General features: G+C 34.4%; 2 protein-coding genes across 5 annotated transcripts; one reads left to right on the forward strand and one right to left on the reverse strand.

Moving 5' to 3' along the window:
• The first annotated feature begins 623 nt into the window (after window positions 1–623).
• Window positions 624–8801, forward strand: LOC111294396 (putative disease resistance RPP13-like protein 1). 4 transcript variants are annotated; one of them, XM_089743483.1, is made up of 6 exons: window positions 624–5040; window positions 5505–5618; window positions 5713–5756; window positions 5841–5927; window positions 6862–7124; window positions 8264–8801. In XM_089743483.1, exon 1 carries the CDS (start codon window positions 751–753, stop codon window positions 5002–5004), a length of 4254 nt encoding a protein of 1417 aa, XP_089599609.1. In that variant the 5' UTR covers window positions 624–750; the 3' UTR covers window positions 5005–5040; window positions 5505–5618; window positions 5713–5756; window positions 5841–5927; window positions 6862–7124; window positions 8264–8801. The 4 variants fall into 4 exon arrangements, with proteins under 4 accessions (XP_089599609.1, XP_089599607.1, XP_089599606.1 ...); XM_089743481.1 differs by having other exon boundaries at window positions 5495–5618; window positions 6862–7100; window positions 8264–8774; XM_089743480.1 differs by lacking the exon at window positions 8264–8801 and having other exon boundaries at window positions 5495–5618; window positions 6862–7283.
• Window positions 8802–9447: 646 nt separating this feature from the next.
• Window positions 9448–12044, reverse strand: LOC111294464 (aspartyl protease AED3-like). Its single transcript, XM_022887773.2, has 3 exons — window positions 11542–12044; window positions 10841–11315; window positions 9448–10055 (listed from the first exon to the last, which is right to left on the reverse strand). Exons 1-3 carry the CDS (start codon window positions 11998–12000, stop codon window positions 9700–9702), a joined length of 1290 nt encoding a protein of 429 aa, XP_022743508.2. The 5' UTR covers window positions 12001–12044; the 3' UTR covers window positions 9448–9699.
• Window positions 12045–14998: the final 2954 nt, after the last annotated feature.

Raw genomic sequence — 14998 nt, forward strand, 5'->3', positions numbered from 1 at the left:
TACCATTCAAACTTTATTATTATTCAAATCTCTTATTTGATGCTTCAAAATACTAATGTTTCTATATATTTTGAATTGGAAACTTTTATCAAGATATTGGGGATTTCAATCAAGGGTTTATCTTGTTTGAAATTGGGCATTTCATTCGGGATTTCTTTAGTTTTTTTTTTTTTTTTTAAGATGTCAATTGTGATTTTTTAGAAAGTTTATATTTTGAGACATTATTTCCTAACAAAATAATAAAATAAGAAAGAAAAATGTAGCTATAAAAACTTCATAGCAATAAAATTCTTGTTCAAACATATAAATATCAAGTGGTATTTATATGAAATTTTTATGTGATAATAAATAATTTTTTAACTAACATACAGTAAATATGTGAGTGTGAAATTATTGGTTAGATGTTATATAGATAGATTTAATGAACCGCATTAATGTATGGATTAAAAGTTTACGTACTTCGAAAATTTAATGAGTGATTTATATATTTTATTTTTTAAATATTAATTGTACAATTTTTTAAACTCCGATACCAAAACTATAATTAACTAAAATAATGGAGTTTTGACTTTTGAGTGATTTGGGATTCAATTGATTGATCCTCTTACCTACTTCGTAATTGAAAGATCTTCGTAATTGATGGAAGATATAAAAAATTCAAATTGAAAGTGACAGATCATTTCACACTTCTAACTTGATGCTTCCTACAGAATTATTCATCTCTACTTCATTGCTGCCAAAAATTGAGCTATGTCTTTAGTCGGAGAGAGTGCCTTATCTGCTTTCTTTGATGTCTTGTTTGCCAAGTTGGCCTCTTCTGATTCCCTCCTTTTTGGTACTGAAAAGCAGGTCCATAAGGAGCTCAAGAAGTGGGAAATGATACTGAGAAATATCCAGGCTGTGCTTGATGATGCAGAGGTGAAGCAAATGAAGGATAAGCAGGTGAAGATATGGTTGGGGGAGCTCCAAGACTTGGGTTATGATGCGGATGACATCTTAGATGAGTTCGCGACTGAGGCCTTGGGAAAAAAGTCAACGCAAGATCGTCAAGCAAACAGAAGTAAGGTACGGAAGATCATTCATACCTTTACTACCAATTTCAGTCCAAATGCTTTCTTGTTTAGTTATAAGATGATGTCGAAGATGAAAGCTTTTACTGTTAGACTGCAAGAGTTAGTTGCAGAAAAAAGTTACTTGCAATTAAGAGAGAATGATGTTGGTAGGCCTAAGATAATAACAGAAAGGCCACCAACTACTTCTTTGGTGAATGAAGCTCTGGTCTATGGGAGAGAAGACGACAAAAAGGCAATAATTGATTTGCTTTTACCGAATGATAGTATTGATGGTGAAGTTTCTGTGATCCCTATTGTTGGAATTGGAGGGATTGGTAAGACAACTCTTGCTCAACTAGTTTACAATGATGATAGCATAAAGGATCATTTTGATATCAAAGCATGGGTGTGTGTTTCAGAAGATTTTGATATCATTAGAATAACAAAAACAATTTTGCAGTCCGTCACTTCTGAGGCATGCAATGAAGTAAATGATCTGAATTTGCTCCAAGTCAAATTGAAGGAGAAGCTGTCTAAAAAGAATTTTCTGCTTGTTTTGGATGATATTTGGAATGTCAGCTACAATGATTGGACCATTCTTCAGTCTCCTTTTGAAGTAGGGGCTCCAAGAAGCAAAATAATTGTGACAACACGCAATCAAAATGTTTCATCAGTTATGAGAACTGTTCCAGATTACTCTTTAAAGAAATTGTCAAATGATGATTGTCTCTTCATTTTAACTCAACATTCCTTAAGAGCAAAAGATTTCAGTGGCCATTCAGATTTAAAAGAAATTGGAGAACAGATTGTGAAAAAGTGTAATGGCCTGCCCTTAGCAGCTAAAACCATTGGAGGCTTGCTACGCACTAGAGTAAATCCTGATGCATGGAAAGATGTATTGGAGAATGAGATATGGAATTCACCGGAAGAGAAAAGTGGCATAATTCCAGCTCTATGGTTGAGCTACTATCATCTTCCACCACATCTAAAGCAATGTTTTTGGTATTGTTCCATACTACCTAAAGACTATGAATTTGGGGAGGAGGAAGTAGTGTTGTTATGGATGGCGGATGGCTTGTTGCAACAAGCAAATGGTACTAAAAGGCAAATTGAAAAATTAGGTAGCATGTACTTTCAAGATCTTGTGTCAAGGTCATTTTTTCAAATATCTAGCAGAAATAAATCTCGATTTGTAATGCATGACCTCATCAATGATCTAGCTCGATTAGCTGCAGGAGAAATATGCTTTAGAGCAGAGGATGATAAGCAACTGAAAATTTCAAGCCGTGCTCGCTACTCATCCTACATTGGTAATAGGTATAATGGACTTAAAATGTTTGATATGTTTTATGAAGCAAAGCATTTACGAACATTCCTGCCGTTTATGTTGCTAAAAGATGGAGACTGCTTTCTAACAAACAATGTTCTTATTGATTTGTTGCCGAAGTTGAGATGCTTAAGAGCGCTTTCTTTGGAAGGGTTCCACATTTCTGAGCTACCAAATTCTATTGGAGATTTGAGACATATCCGCTACCTTAACTTTTCTTATACTAAAATCAAAAGCCTGCCTGATTCTATATGTACTCTCTTCAACTTACAAACCTTGTTGTTGAGAGGCTGTGATCGTCTTAAACAGTTACCTTTGAATTTGAGATTTTTAACCAACCTACGACATCTTGATATTGCTGATGCAAATTCAATCAAAGGGATGCCTTTTGGAATTGGTGAATTAATTGATCTCCAGGCACTATCCAATTTTGTTGTAGCCCAAGGTGTTGGATATCAAATAAGAGAGCTGAAGAATTTATCTGATCTCAAAGGTCAACTTTCTATTTCAGGATTGGAAAATCTTGTCAATGCTCAAGATGCCTTGGAGGCTAGCTTGTTTGATAAGTCTAGCCTTGATGATCTAGAAATGAAGTGGAGTGCAGACTTGAAAGATAGTTTAGGAAAGGCAGGAGTAGAACTGGAGGTTTTGAGCTTGCTTCAACCTCATAAGAAACTTAGGAAACTCTCCATCAAGAGTTATGGTGGTTTGACATTCCCATCTTGGGTAGGAGATCCTTCATTCAAAAATTTAATATTCTTAAATTTTGAATATTGCCAAAAGTGTAATTCACTCCCATCAATTGGAAAACTACCATTTCTGAAGGCCCTCTATATCAAAGGAATGAGTTATGTCAATAGGGTGGGTGTTGAGTTCTATGGAGAGAATTGCTTGAATGCATTTCCATCATTAGAGATTCTTCATTTTGAAGAAATGCCTGAGTTGAAGGAGTGGAATCCTTGCCATGTTGATGAGAAAACCAGAAACTTCAATTGCCTCCGTGAACTTTCTGTCAAGAAATGCCCCAAACTGTTGGGAAGCTTACCAAGTAATCTGCCTTGCTTGGAAAAACTAGTGATTCATGACTGTCAACTATTGCTTGTCTCAGTTCCAAACTCTTCCAGGTTGTGTGAACTAGAAATTGTTGGGTGCAAAGAAGTGATTCATCAGAGTTCTCTTGATTTTTTCTCATTAAAAAAAGTCTCTCTCTTAAACATCACAAATTTAACAAGGGAATTGTTGTTAGGCTTAACAAAAGCTGAACTTCTTCGAATTGGAGGTTGTGGAGAGCTTACTTCTTTGTGGCAGAACACAGGAGGATGGTTAGCACAGTCAAAGTGCCTCCGTAACTTGGAAATTTTGAGCTGTCCTCAACTTGTTTCAATGGAGATTGGAGAGGAAAAAGAAGAGTTGGTGCAAATAGAAACCCTTAGCAATCTTGAATACCTAAGAATAAAGCATTGTGAAAGACTAGAGAAGTTATCAACAACTGTGTACAACCTTACATCCCTTAGGGAGCTGGAGATCGTAAAATGTCCAAAATTGGTGTCATTTTCGCATAATAACTTGCCTCCTACTCTAACAGGGTTGGTGGTAAAAAATTGTAAGAATTTACTTTGTTTATTGGAGGAAGAGAGTATTCAGATCAGCAGCACATCTCTACTTAACCATCTGATAATTGAACGATGTCCGTCTCTAATATCTTTATCATCAAGAGGTGAGTTACCTGTTAGGCTTCAACGTCTCAAGATTTGGAGTTGCTCAAAGTTGGTCAATTTATCATCAAGTGGCCGGCTACCTGTGGGGCTTAAACACCTGAGGATTGACCTTTGCCAGATGCTGGATTCCATTGCACATTCAGTTCACAATAACACTTGCCTTGAATTCATTTTCATTGGCAGGTGTGAAAAGATTCAGTATTTACCTGATGGACTGGACAAGCTCACCCATCTTCAGCAGATTCAAATAGAATGTTCTCGGAATCTGGCTTCGATTCCCAGGTTGCCCTCCACCAGCTTGAGAGTATTGCGCCTAAGTTGGTGTAGGAAACTCCTAGCTCTGCCCAATGGCATGCACATCCTTACTTCTCTTCAGGAATTGGAGATATCAAATTGTCCTTGTTTGTTATCCTTTCCAGAAGAAGGTTTTCCAACCAACTTAACTTCGCTTACAATCTCAAAACCTGAAATTCTCGAAGGACTAATTACTTGGGGATTGCATAAACTCACTTCTCTTAAAAGACTCACCATTAGAGGAGGGTACTTAGATGGGGTGTCGTTTCCGCATGAAGAGAAAGGAATGATGTTGCCTTCTTCTCTAAGCAAACTTGCCATCAGTGATTTCCCAAATGTGGAAATCCTGTCATCAAAGGGCTTTCAAAACCTTCATTCTCTTGAATGTTTGTGCATTGTTAACTTTCCAAAGCTCAAATCTTTTCCCAGAAAGGACATGCTTCTCTCACTTTTGGAGTTATATATTCATAACTGCCCATTGCTAAAACAAAGGTGCCAAAGGGATGAAGGACGAGACTGGTCTAACATTGCTCACATACCTTATGTTCAGATTGATAATAAATTCGTCTATGATTCAGAGGAAGAGAAAGAGGAAAATGATTCAGATGAGTAAAACTGAAGGGAGAAAATCAAAGAATGCAAGTCTCAGGTACAGCCAATTTTATGGAATGTCATTTACTACAACTAATTTCTAATTTCAAATACAGACTTACTTACATTTGCAATGTAGAAATATATACAATAAGTTTTGGGTTTTCCAACCTTCTGTTGATAAATGTTGTGTGCTTTATTTTGATTCTGGCATTTATAGAAGTTTTTCGTCATTTGTATTTGTTTCTCTTGCCTTTAATGAAATTTAGTTTCTTACATCCACAAAAGCAAAAAGAATGTTTTCCAGCATTGCAACTAATGACAGAATCCATATTTCCTATGTCATGATTTATTCAATTATATTATATCAATTTCCATGAAATTTGAGTTATAAGAAAAATATTTACTTTCAATTCTTTTTGCATGCAATTTGTGAAATTGTATAACCCCACTTTCTTATATTAAAGTGGAGGTATACCAATTTATCATAAGCAATAAAGTTAACTTTTCAGGCTTCAGCAGACTCAAACATATCACCAACAGCAGCAGTGATTCAAACATCAGTGACAACATGCTGCTGCCTAATGAATCACCACCATTTGCTGTCCTGCAGAGTGGAAGGATACATGCCTTTAGGTATATTGTATCTCCGTTTGCTTCTACTAATATTGCAAAACGATTTTAACTATTTTATTTAAAATGAAATTTTCCTATACTTTGTGTTGTTCAGGAACACGATATCAGCAAAGCCAAGGTTACTCTTCTAAAACACTGGTATGAAGATGATAAAGATTGACAGTGTTTAACATAGCCTACATTCTTTTTGTTAAGGTTGCTAAAAATTTCCTTATGATCCAGAGGAGGAATGCTGAAAGTTGATTGACCTATCATTAATGAAGGAGGGGCAAAATCAGAAAATCTACATTCCAATTGTACATAAATCAGGTATGTCAAGTTAAGGTTAAAGTAACTTTGTCTCATTGTAGATTTTCAGATGGTTTAAAATTGCATCAGTACTGTTTGGATGCTTATATCTGATCCATCATTGCAAAATTATTAAACCATGCAGAATATGGCCTGGTAAGTGGTAATTAAATACTGATATGATTGTTTATTTAACTTTTGTTAATATGAAAGAAATGGTAATAATAATGATCAGCATCTCAAATTTTAGTTTACTAGTGTTCATTCATGTTATCTGCAGTCTATTACTCTATTATGTCATGCATTGTAAGTGTACTAACTCAAGTCTAGATCAGGTAGTTAAAAGAATCTTATTCTTGTACTCTATAAATTGAGGTATTTAGCAAAAACAACAGAAAGTCTAACTATTAAATGTTTCTTATGCATAAAAACTACAGGAATTTTCAAGGTTCGTTTTGCCAAAAATCATGGTACTAAATTAATATTCTTGGACCTCCCACATTGGTCTTTCCTTCAGACAAATGAAAGGGATAAAATAATTAAGGAATGGAGAGTTTGGCTAATTGTCCAAAAGTTTTGCTGTCATCTTGATTGCGGAAAGATGTATTCTTTCTGTCATGGAGCATATTTGGTTTAATGTCTAGTTATTGGCACTTGCAGATTGTATGTATCACAATTTGATTGGTTTCTAGCCTCACTTTTTGCCAACCTGTGGGAAAGATTAGTAGTCCTCACAATAAGGCAGAAGAAAAGGAACTAAAGTTAGATCTTATGCAACTATAGTACTAAAAATTAGCTATATAATTATAAACTCTTGTTAGTTCCTCATTGTGGTAACTAATGGATATTAACAACCTTGTAGAATTATTCAGGTCTGTTTTCAGTTAGTGACATTTAGCAATATATTATTACATAGAATGGTACTTAATGTTGGTTTCATTTCCAAGTGATACAGGCTTGTGCTTCTGCTGCTGCAATGGAGGAAAGTATGGAGGGGCAGACAGCAAGAATTTGCACAATGCCGGAATATTATTTCTGATCAGAGGTTTTGTAATTCAGTTCTGCAGTACTGAGTTTGTCATCGCCACTATTAGTGCTTTTATCAACCTCAGGAGTCTTCAAATCCTGAAAAGTGATTGTTTTAAAAGGTTCTATTAACAGCAATATTAGTAATACTGCTATCTGCAACACATGGTAATTATGATGTTTCCTTTCCAGGTTTCTGTCTGAAGCGCTAAATTATGTTTTTGATATAACCTTGTACTATTTCAACCTTCCTGAAATCAAAGTTTGAAGTATTCTTCAACTCATATCAGGCTTGTCCGGTGTGTTTGTTGTTCAATCAGTAAATTTAACTGAAAAATTGAAGGTGTTGATAAGTTCAGCTCTTCCAACACATGATTTCTGTTTGTCCTGCATAGGTGTAGCTCAAAGAATTATAAGATGAATGATTGAAATATTGCTTCTAAATTTCCATGCACTTTATTATTATTATTTTTTTATGGCAATACATTTGCCTCTTCTAATTTGAGTAAGATGATTTTTGCAGAACTGCAATGAATGCCTAGAATCATATTCAATATTATTTGAATCAACCTGGCGGAATTTGAATATAATTATCTTTGAGAATAGATATTCCCTGTTCATGATGACCACAGTAATAAAAAGAATTAGACATTAAGAACATATAGTAACAAAAAAACTCCTAAAGTCTTTCTTGGCTAATGACAATCTTTCCCTCTATCAGTTTCTTGTCGACGGTGTACATGACTTAGGAAATGCTTGGAAATGTGCCTTCTAGTTCAAACAAAATTGAATTTATAATGTTTTAAGCTGGGAATTATTTTCTACTGTCATCTACTTCTTTCTTCCTGTACTTTCTGGGGCAAGGAGCCTGATATCTTAAATCTGAAATTGCGGTTTAGTGGAGGTCAAAGACATAGTCTCTGGGCATTGCATCATGAGCAGGCTTTAAAATGTGATTAAAAACATTATATCATTGCAGCTTGCTCATCGCTCAAACTTTTGCATGTAAAAATGACCACTAGATATTCCAGAGCTTCATAGGCTTTTAGTCTTTTCAAGTTATGATTTGCATCTCATTTATGTTCATAGTCAATGCATTCATTTCATTTCATTACGGTATATTTTCGGCTGTCCACAAGATACCTATATGAATCATCAGTAATTGGACTTAATGGAGTTCTGCAGCTCCAGTAATCGCAAACAAGATTTTTACCGTTGTTTATTGCTACTTTTTCACTCTGCCTTTGCACAAAAAGCATCGACAATTTGAATTACTATGAATTTGTTTTCCTACTGAAACTTCAACCTGATACTTTGACTTTGCCTTACAGGACAAAACCACATATGAACCAGGAAGTTCTTCAGGCAGCATCTCCTTTCATAAAAGGGAACTCTAATGATACCAAAGAACCATAATCATTTGTGCATAAAGGACATGATATTGAAGGCTAACATTGCTTTCCCGAATCCCTTACTAATTGGTTTGATAAGGAACTGCTATGCTTAAAATCATAGTGCTGACTTTTTATGGTATCGGGAGTTATTTGGTCACTGAATGTGTTCTTGCAATACATTCATGACTGGTCACTTCACATCATCTGCCTCTGGCATTTTCTTCATTCAAAAGTCTGGAGATGAAGAAGGTTCTGTATCATCGTGTCATGACTTGTATTTGGCATCTCGAAAAATAGGTATCCATTGTGCCATTGCCTTTATTTGCGCAAAATTTGAGAGGCATGCCTTATTGGCAAGTGCCATCAGTTTTCACTGCTAAATCTTTATGATTTGGAATTTAATTCTCTATCAAAAAGTGAAATAATAGCCAAGAATTGTCATGGGTTCAAACAAAAACGGAGCTAATGACATCGTTAATTCTCTTTTTTTAAATATGGATGAATCTTCGCTGCTACAGATGGCATTTTGAGAGCTCAATTTTTATGATTTTATTAAGGGCTAGAAAACTTTCAGGAGCATAGAATGCCAGGACTTCTGAGAACATTTATTTTAGTTGTGTAAATCTTTATTATTAATGCTTACCTCCATCCCATTAACTGTAATCAATAACTTTTGTCCACAAATTTTCTCAAATGGACAAAATCGAAAATTTTACATCCTGGTTTTAAAAAATAATAATATGTTAAACCTTGAAACGAGTTTAATAAATATTGGTAAAAGGGGAACAAAAAAATCAAGATTCGAACCTGAACTCTTTAATTCAAATAATAATGACAAAACAAGCCTAAATTTTTTTGTATGTGTAAGCAAAGGTAATGACAAAAAAATATGAGGGGTTTGTTTTTGATATATTGATAGTTTAATTTTTTTAATTTTATAAAAGGAGTTAAAAAAATTATCATATATTTTATTTTTTTAATTATTATTTTTATTATATTTTAAAAATATCTATCACCTTATTGATTTTGACAATAAAATTGAAAACTCTACCGATAGACGTGATAATTTATCAAATACCAGACTAGACAAAATCAAGGTTCAACATAAACCAAGGAAAAGGTACATAAAAATTACTACTTTATTAAACTGAAATTTCTTGACAACTTAGCGTGAAATGGTCTTAGTTTTGTTGCCGACTGACCCGTGACATGGTACGGGCTAGCTGTTACACTGTCATCGACCCAATATGATAAAAGACAAAATAAAATGAGATAACAGAAGAAAGCCCGTGACTAAGACTTACAAATTCAAAAGCTACAAAAAATTTTACTTTAGAATATTTTTTGGTCTCATATATTCTTTCCCCAAGAGTTTAGGTACAGAGCTCACGTGCCACGCCCAACCTCGAATTGGGCACATCGAAAAGTACCCTATGGTTCTGTTGCTGCATATTGGCTATCACATTCAGCACTGAGTTGACATTGTCTGGTGCTGATGCCATTGCCAAACATGTGATGCTGCCTGCTGTGCTGTGGATTAGTAGGTTTTCTTCTGGCAGTGTCACGTTCATTCCAGCGAACATGAACGTCATTGTCGGCGCCACGATCGGGACCGTATAGCATGTATCGAAACCGCCAAGAGATGTCACGTTGGCTACATTAACTCGTCTCCGGAACTCGTCTCGGATGGCTACGTATACTGGTGCTACTAGTCGCGTGAAGACCGTTCCTACGTTTAATACTCAAGTTTAGTGATTCTTAGACGGCAAATAAGTACATGTACATGTAATTAACAATTGGGTTTATTTTAAATGAAGTTTTAGTTAATATTCTTGAAATTTTATTTAAAGGATAATTAAATTACAAAAGCTTCTTCTAAACCCTAAATAAATCATATATAAAATAAAATACTACTAACAATGAATTTAAATCGATTAATTTATATAATATTTTTAAAAAAATAATATTTAATAAATCTAAAATTACATCCTGCAGTTGCTTAAAATTTGCAACAAAAAGCCTATCTAGATATTGCCTATTGAATAGTATTTGCAATTAAAACACACTAATGCATTTGTTGTCCATGTCTTCAACATTAGAGACACCTTGGTATGCCGCAAAAAGTTCAAAAAAAAAAAAAAACTCCAAAATAAAGATTGGCTCATGCCCATATCTTAATTATGTGACATCAAAATGTTCTTCGTGTTTTAAACTATCATGCATTTACTTTACTTTTTTTTTGTTTTTTGAGATAGCATTTACTTTATTTTTGGGTCTCCTAACTATTTAATTTTCCAAAACAAAACAATGGACCAAAAGAGTAACCTTAAAAACAACAAATATTTCAAAGAAGTATATTTGGTTTAAAAAAAATGAAAAGTGAAGCATAAAATTTTTTTAGTCTGAAGTTAACATTTGTGTGGTTGAAATTCGCAATAACATTTGTTATTTTGTATCTCAATCATTAGATTAATTAATTTGCTATCAAATGGAGGTTAAGGAAACGTTAATTACCAGAATCAATAATGGTACCAGCACCAGTGGTAGGATCGAAAGCAATTGCACTTGGTGGGAGATCAACAATTTTCCTTCCAACTCTAATCCCAATCAGATTCACAAAGTAAAGTGATGGTCTTCTAGGATTTCTAAGCAATGGGGTGAACTTGATCCTCAATGGCTGCCCAACTGGCCCAAGTCTCAAAGACCCAGAAAAATTAAGTGACTTAAAGCTTGGCAAGCAGTATGAAAATGTTGATTGGTACAAATCTTGGGTTTGTGAGAGGAATGATAATGGGCCTCGGCCTAAGCCCAACAAGCCCTGTGGTGGAACTGAGTTGCCTGTTGTCTTTTGGAGACAACCAAAAGTGTAGCTTGGTACAAGGTCAATGGCTAAGGTGAGTGTATCTTGTGAAAGGTTTGCTGCTATGGTTGAACCGCCATAGGTCATGTTGAAAATACACGCGCTGCCATCGCAGGTGGGGTTTGGTACCTGAAATGATCGCATGAAGCGGGTGTTCAAATATACTATATTTTATACTATTAGCTCATAAATTTAGCCAAGAAATGACAAAATGCTTATCCATATTTTCACAAAATATATGTTATCACAGGTTTAGTTTAGTTAGCAGTCTTTCTCACGCGCCTGCCAAGCGAGTGGCAAGCATTAAGTAGTGAAAATTGTGAATTGTTAAGAAATGAAGCATTATCATTGTTACCTGCTGGCACTGAGCTGCTTGGCAGTCAAGGGTCTTGAATGTGGTGGATTTAGCGTTGTCAAAAACAGTAGAAGAGCAGCCGAGGCAGCCTGAGCAAGGTATCCAAGCAGCATCATTGCTATTATCCATGGCCATAAGCATAGTTTGAGGTGGAGTTCCAATTTTGGCCCTGACAATGTAAGTTGGACTTTGTATAATCTGCCTGCCCGAAGCTATTGGCACCACAGATTTCTTAGCCACCAGACTCGACAAGTATTGCAGCCTGGCCTGGTCCTTGGCTTGCATTTGTAGTACATCCTCTTCCCATGAAAGTGGCTTTGAGGGTTTGAAGGGTGAGCATGGACTGTAAATGTGGAACACTCGGAGGTTTGAGCCATGGTCTTGGATGTCACACTTGGGGTTCAGACCTTGGGCTAGGGAAAAGAAGAGGAAAACTAAAGAAAATATATGGGTTTTCATTGTTTTGTAGGAAAATTATAGTTTTCTTTAATGGTTTAGGAACTGAGTGATTGTGTGGGGAGTGAGCGTATATATACACAAGTGGGGAAGTCTGTTGAGTGGAGTGCAGTGGAGTGACATGTTTGGTGGGTTGTTTTTGCTAACAGGCTGTATTCCATATGCTTTTGAAGGCTGGACCTCTCATCATTCTTTGTCCAATTCTACCTAGAAATAGTATCTAATCTACTGGTACTGTTTCCATTTTCATATTTTCATTTTTTTTTTATATATCGGCAAAAAAAAAAAAGGTACAAACAAAATTTAAAAAATAAAAAATCTACATTTTAACTTAATTAATTCAAAGTAATCACATCCAACCGAATCCACAAGAAAACATTTAAAAAAAGTCACCGAGAGAAAGAGCGATTTAAAGCATGATTTAGGAGAAGCTCTACTGGAAAATCTATACAAAAAATTGTACATTATGGGATGAAGTATATAGTTCATGGGGGATTGAACAAATCTCAAGATATGCTCTTTGAACAGTGCAAAGTAAACTTTGGGTTTTTCTTTTTTTCTCTTCTGTCTGTCTGCTAATCAATTATTGCATGCCAATTTAATAGAAAAATTAAGGGATCTGATTGCCACTTTAAAAGCAGCAAAAAGTGGCTTTTGTAATATCATAACTATTTTAATGTTGATAAAACAATAATTGAGTTCCTTGAGAATGATTTGGTACGTAGTATCCTTTTCTTATATCTAGCTAACATAAGGGAGGAAACTTGGGGCGCAATTGAGGGGATGCAAACAACAAAACTCAGTAAATAGATGCAGATAAATTGTAGATCAAGATTGTGAAACTGGAACTCTGGTTTAACTTTAATTTATGCTATTCCTTCATATCCTTATACTGTAGTAAATAAATTTAAAAAATAATTAAAAAATGAGTTATGTGGCAGCTTCGTAATTTTACTTGTGAAATCAATGAATCAAAAACCGAACTCGGAAAATAGATACGTAGATAACTTATATAAAAAAAAAAGATGCGCAGTTAAAGCAAAATGGATATGTAGTTGTCAAAGTTTTGCCTTGGTGCTCAGGCTGCTGAGTTTTCTATATCATGTTTTCAGCCTAACTATTTCACATCATGATGGTGAAAGAGTCATTTCATTACCCTACCCAATGCCCTGGCATGGTAGGCATTTTGGTGGAGAGCTGAACATGAACTCCCATTTCCTTTGGGAGCAAAGGCCTTGCTACTTGCTATTGATACCTTTGAACCTAAACCTAGGTTAATTTGGTCAAAACATACCTCTTTCTATTGACAATTTTAGTATGTTCAAGAACGGGACGAGATTTTTTTAATAAAATGAGACAGAAATTATCTATCAGCGTAGAATTTAGAACGAGTTTTGGAAACAAAACATTAAAACAGTACAAAGAGCATAACTAATAATAACAATGATTTTTGTTTTTTTTTACATAGATTTTGGACCTAAGTAAAAACAATGTCTGTCTCACTCACATTCAGTCAAAATTGCACAATTGAAATATTCTGTTGAAGATGAGCACCCTTTGAGTATATTAGTAATTAATTAAATAGTGCTATATGATAAATTAGATGTATTAAGCAATCATGATCATACCGATGACCGACAAGGATTTACATTATTTTATAATGGAAACCAAGGGGGCGGGGGCACTTAGATGTCTATTTTATAATTTATTTGCTTTAATGTGATAATTTTTTTTAAATTTAAAGCAAGATCTTGATTTTAAAAAGTGGAAATTGAAGCAATTATATTGGAAAGATACATAGTGGAGGGAGAAAAAGCTGATTTGCTTTTGTGGGCTGTTAGTATCATGGGGAACGTATATATCCGTCTTTTTTTTTTAATATAAGAAGTTATAATTTAAAAGTAAAAAGAATGCAGATTTTAAAATTTAAAATTTAAAATTATTAGGTATTAATTTTTAAAATAATTATATAAATCAATTGAATTAAAATTTAAATTTTTATGTCCATTCATCTTTTATTCACATTGATTTTTTCTTTTTTACATAGCCTAAATGATCCCCAAATTACTCAAATGCTTTTTACAAATCATAGTTCATTATTCATGAAAGTAAGTCTGATGAAATGCATGAGTGTGAATACTTAATTTTGTTCGAATCAATTCGAATTTGTTCAATTTTTATATTTAAATTGATTTGACCTATTCGAATTTTGATTCGGGTTGGCCAATTTAAGAATTTTTTTGTGTGAGCTTAAGTCTAATTCGGTTATCAGGTCAATGTTGAATTCAGATTGGAGAGCCTAATTTGAAGGTCTAAAGCCCTGCTAAAGTCATTAGAGTTTGAAGGCCCATAAGCCCAAATTTTGATCTTTGATTATGGATCCCAAATTATTTATTTTTATGAGTAATTTGATTTTTTAATTAATTAAAAATAACAAAAATCAATTAATCAAATACCATAATATATATATATAATTTGACTTTTCAAGTTTTCTTTTTTTTCCCCTTTCATTTTGCCCTAATTCCCCTTTTATCCAATTTCGTCCAATTTTCTCCATTTTCCCAACATCCCAAAATCAACATTGCTAAATTCTCTCTCCAGTTATCCTTTATATTTCCCCCCATATTTGACCTATTTTCACTTTCAACATGAACTGGGGAAAAGGCATTTATTCCCAATTGTAGTAGGCTACACCATCCCAAAATGTAGTAATCCCATTGCTTCAACTGGCATTAGTCCCATAGGGATTTAATTCCTTTATGCCTCCATGAGCACTTAGATCTTAAAAAAAAAAAAACCCCAAACCTTTTTTTTTTTTTTTTAAGGAGAAAAGATGGCTTTCATAACAACCACAATGACCACCCATTGTCTTTTCTTTTGACCATTTTTCATTCAACCCTGAACATAGACATTACCTAAGCCTTAGACCTTTGCACTTTTAGCCACTACCCATCCCACCTTGCATGCCAGAACCACCATACCTCAACACCACTAGTGCCAA

Source organism: Durio zibethinus, chromosome 14, assembly GCF_047325235.1.
Source record: "Durio zibethinus cultivar Kanyao isolate XHJ-2024 chromosome 14, ASM4732523v1, whole genome shotgun sequence".
NCBI lineage: Eukaryota > Viridiplantae > Streptophyta > Magnoliopsida > Malvales > Malvaceae > Durio > Durio zibethinus.

What these genes read in the sequence shown, in the direction of transcription:
- LOC111294464 (XM_022887773.2), bottom strand. Translation starts at nt 12,000, where the DNA reads ATGAAAACCCATATATTTTCTTTAGTTTTCCTCTTCTTTTCCCTAGCC. An exon ending in AAGCAGCTCAGTGCCAGCAG is followed by an intron (nt 11,316 to 11,541) that starts GTAACAATGATA and finishes CGATCATTTCAG; the next exon opens with GTACCAAACCCCACCTGCGA. An exon ending in TGGTACCATTATTGATTCTG is followed by an intron (nt 10,056 to 10,840) that starts GTAATTAACGTT and finishes TATTAAACGTAG; the next exon opens with GAACGGTCTTCACGCGACTA.
- LOC111294396 (XM_089743483.1), top strand. Translation starts at nt 751, where the DNA reads ATGTCTTTAGTCGGAGAGAGTGCCTTATCTGCTTTCTTTGATGTCTTG.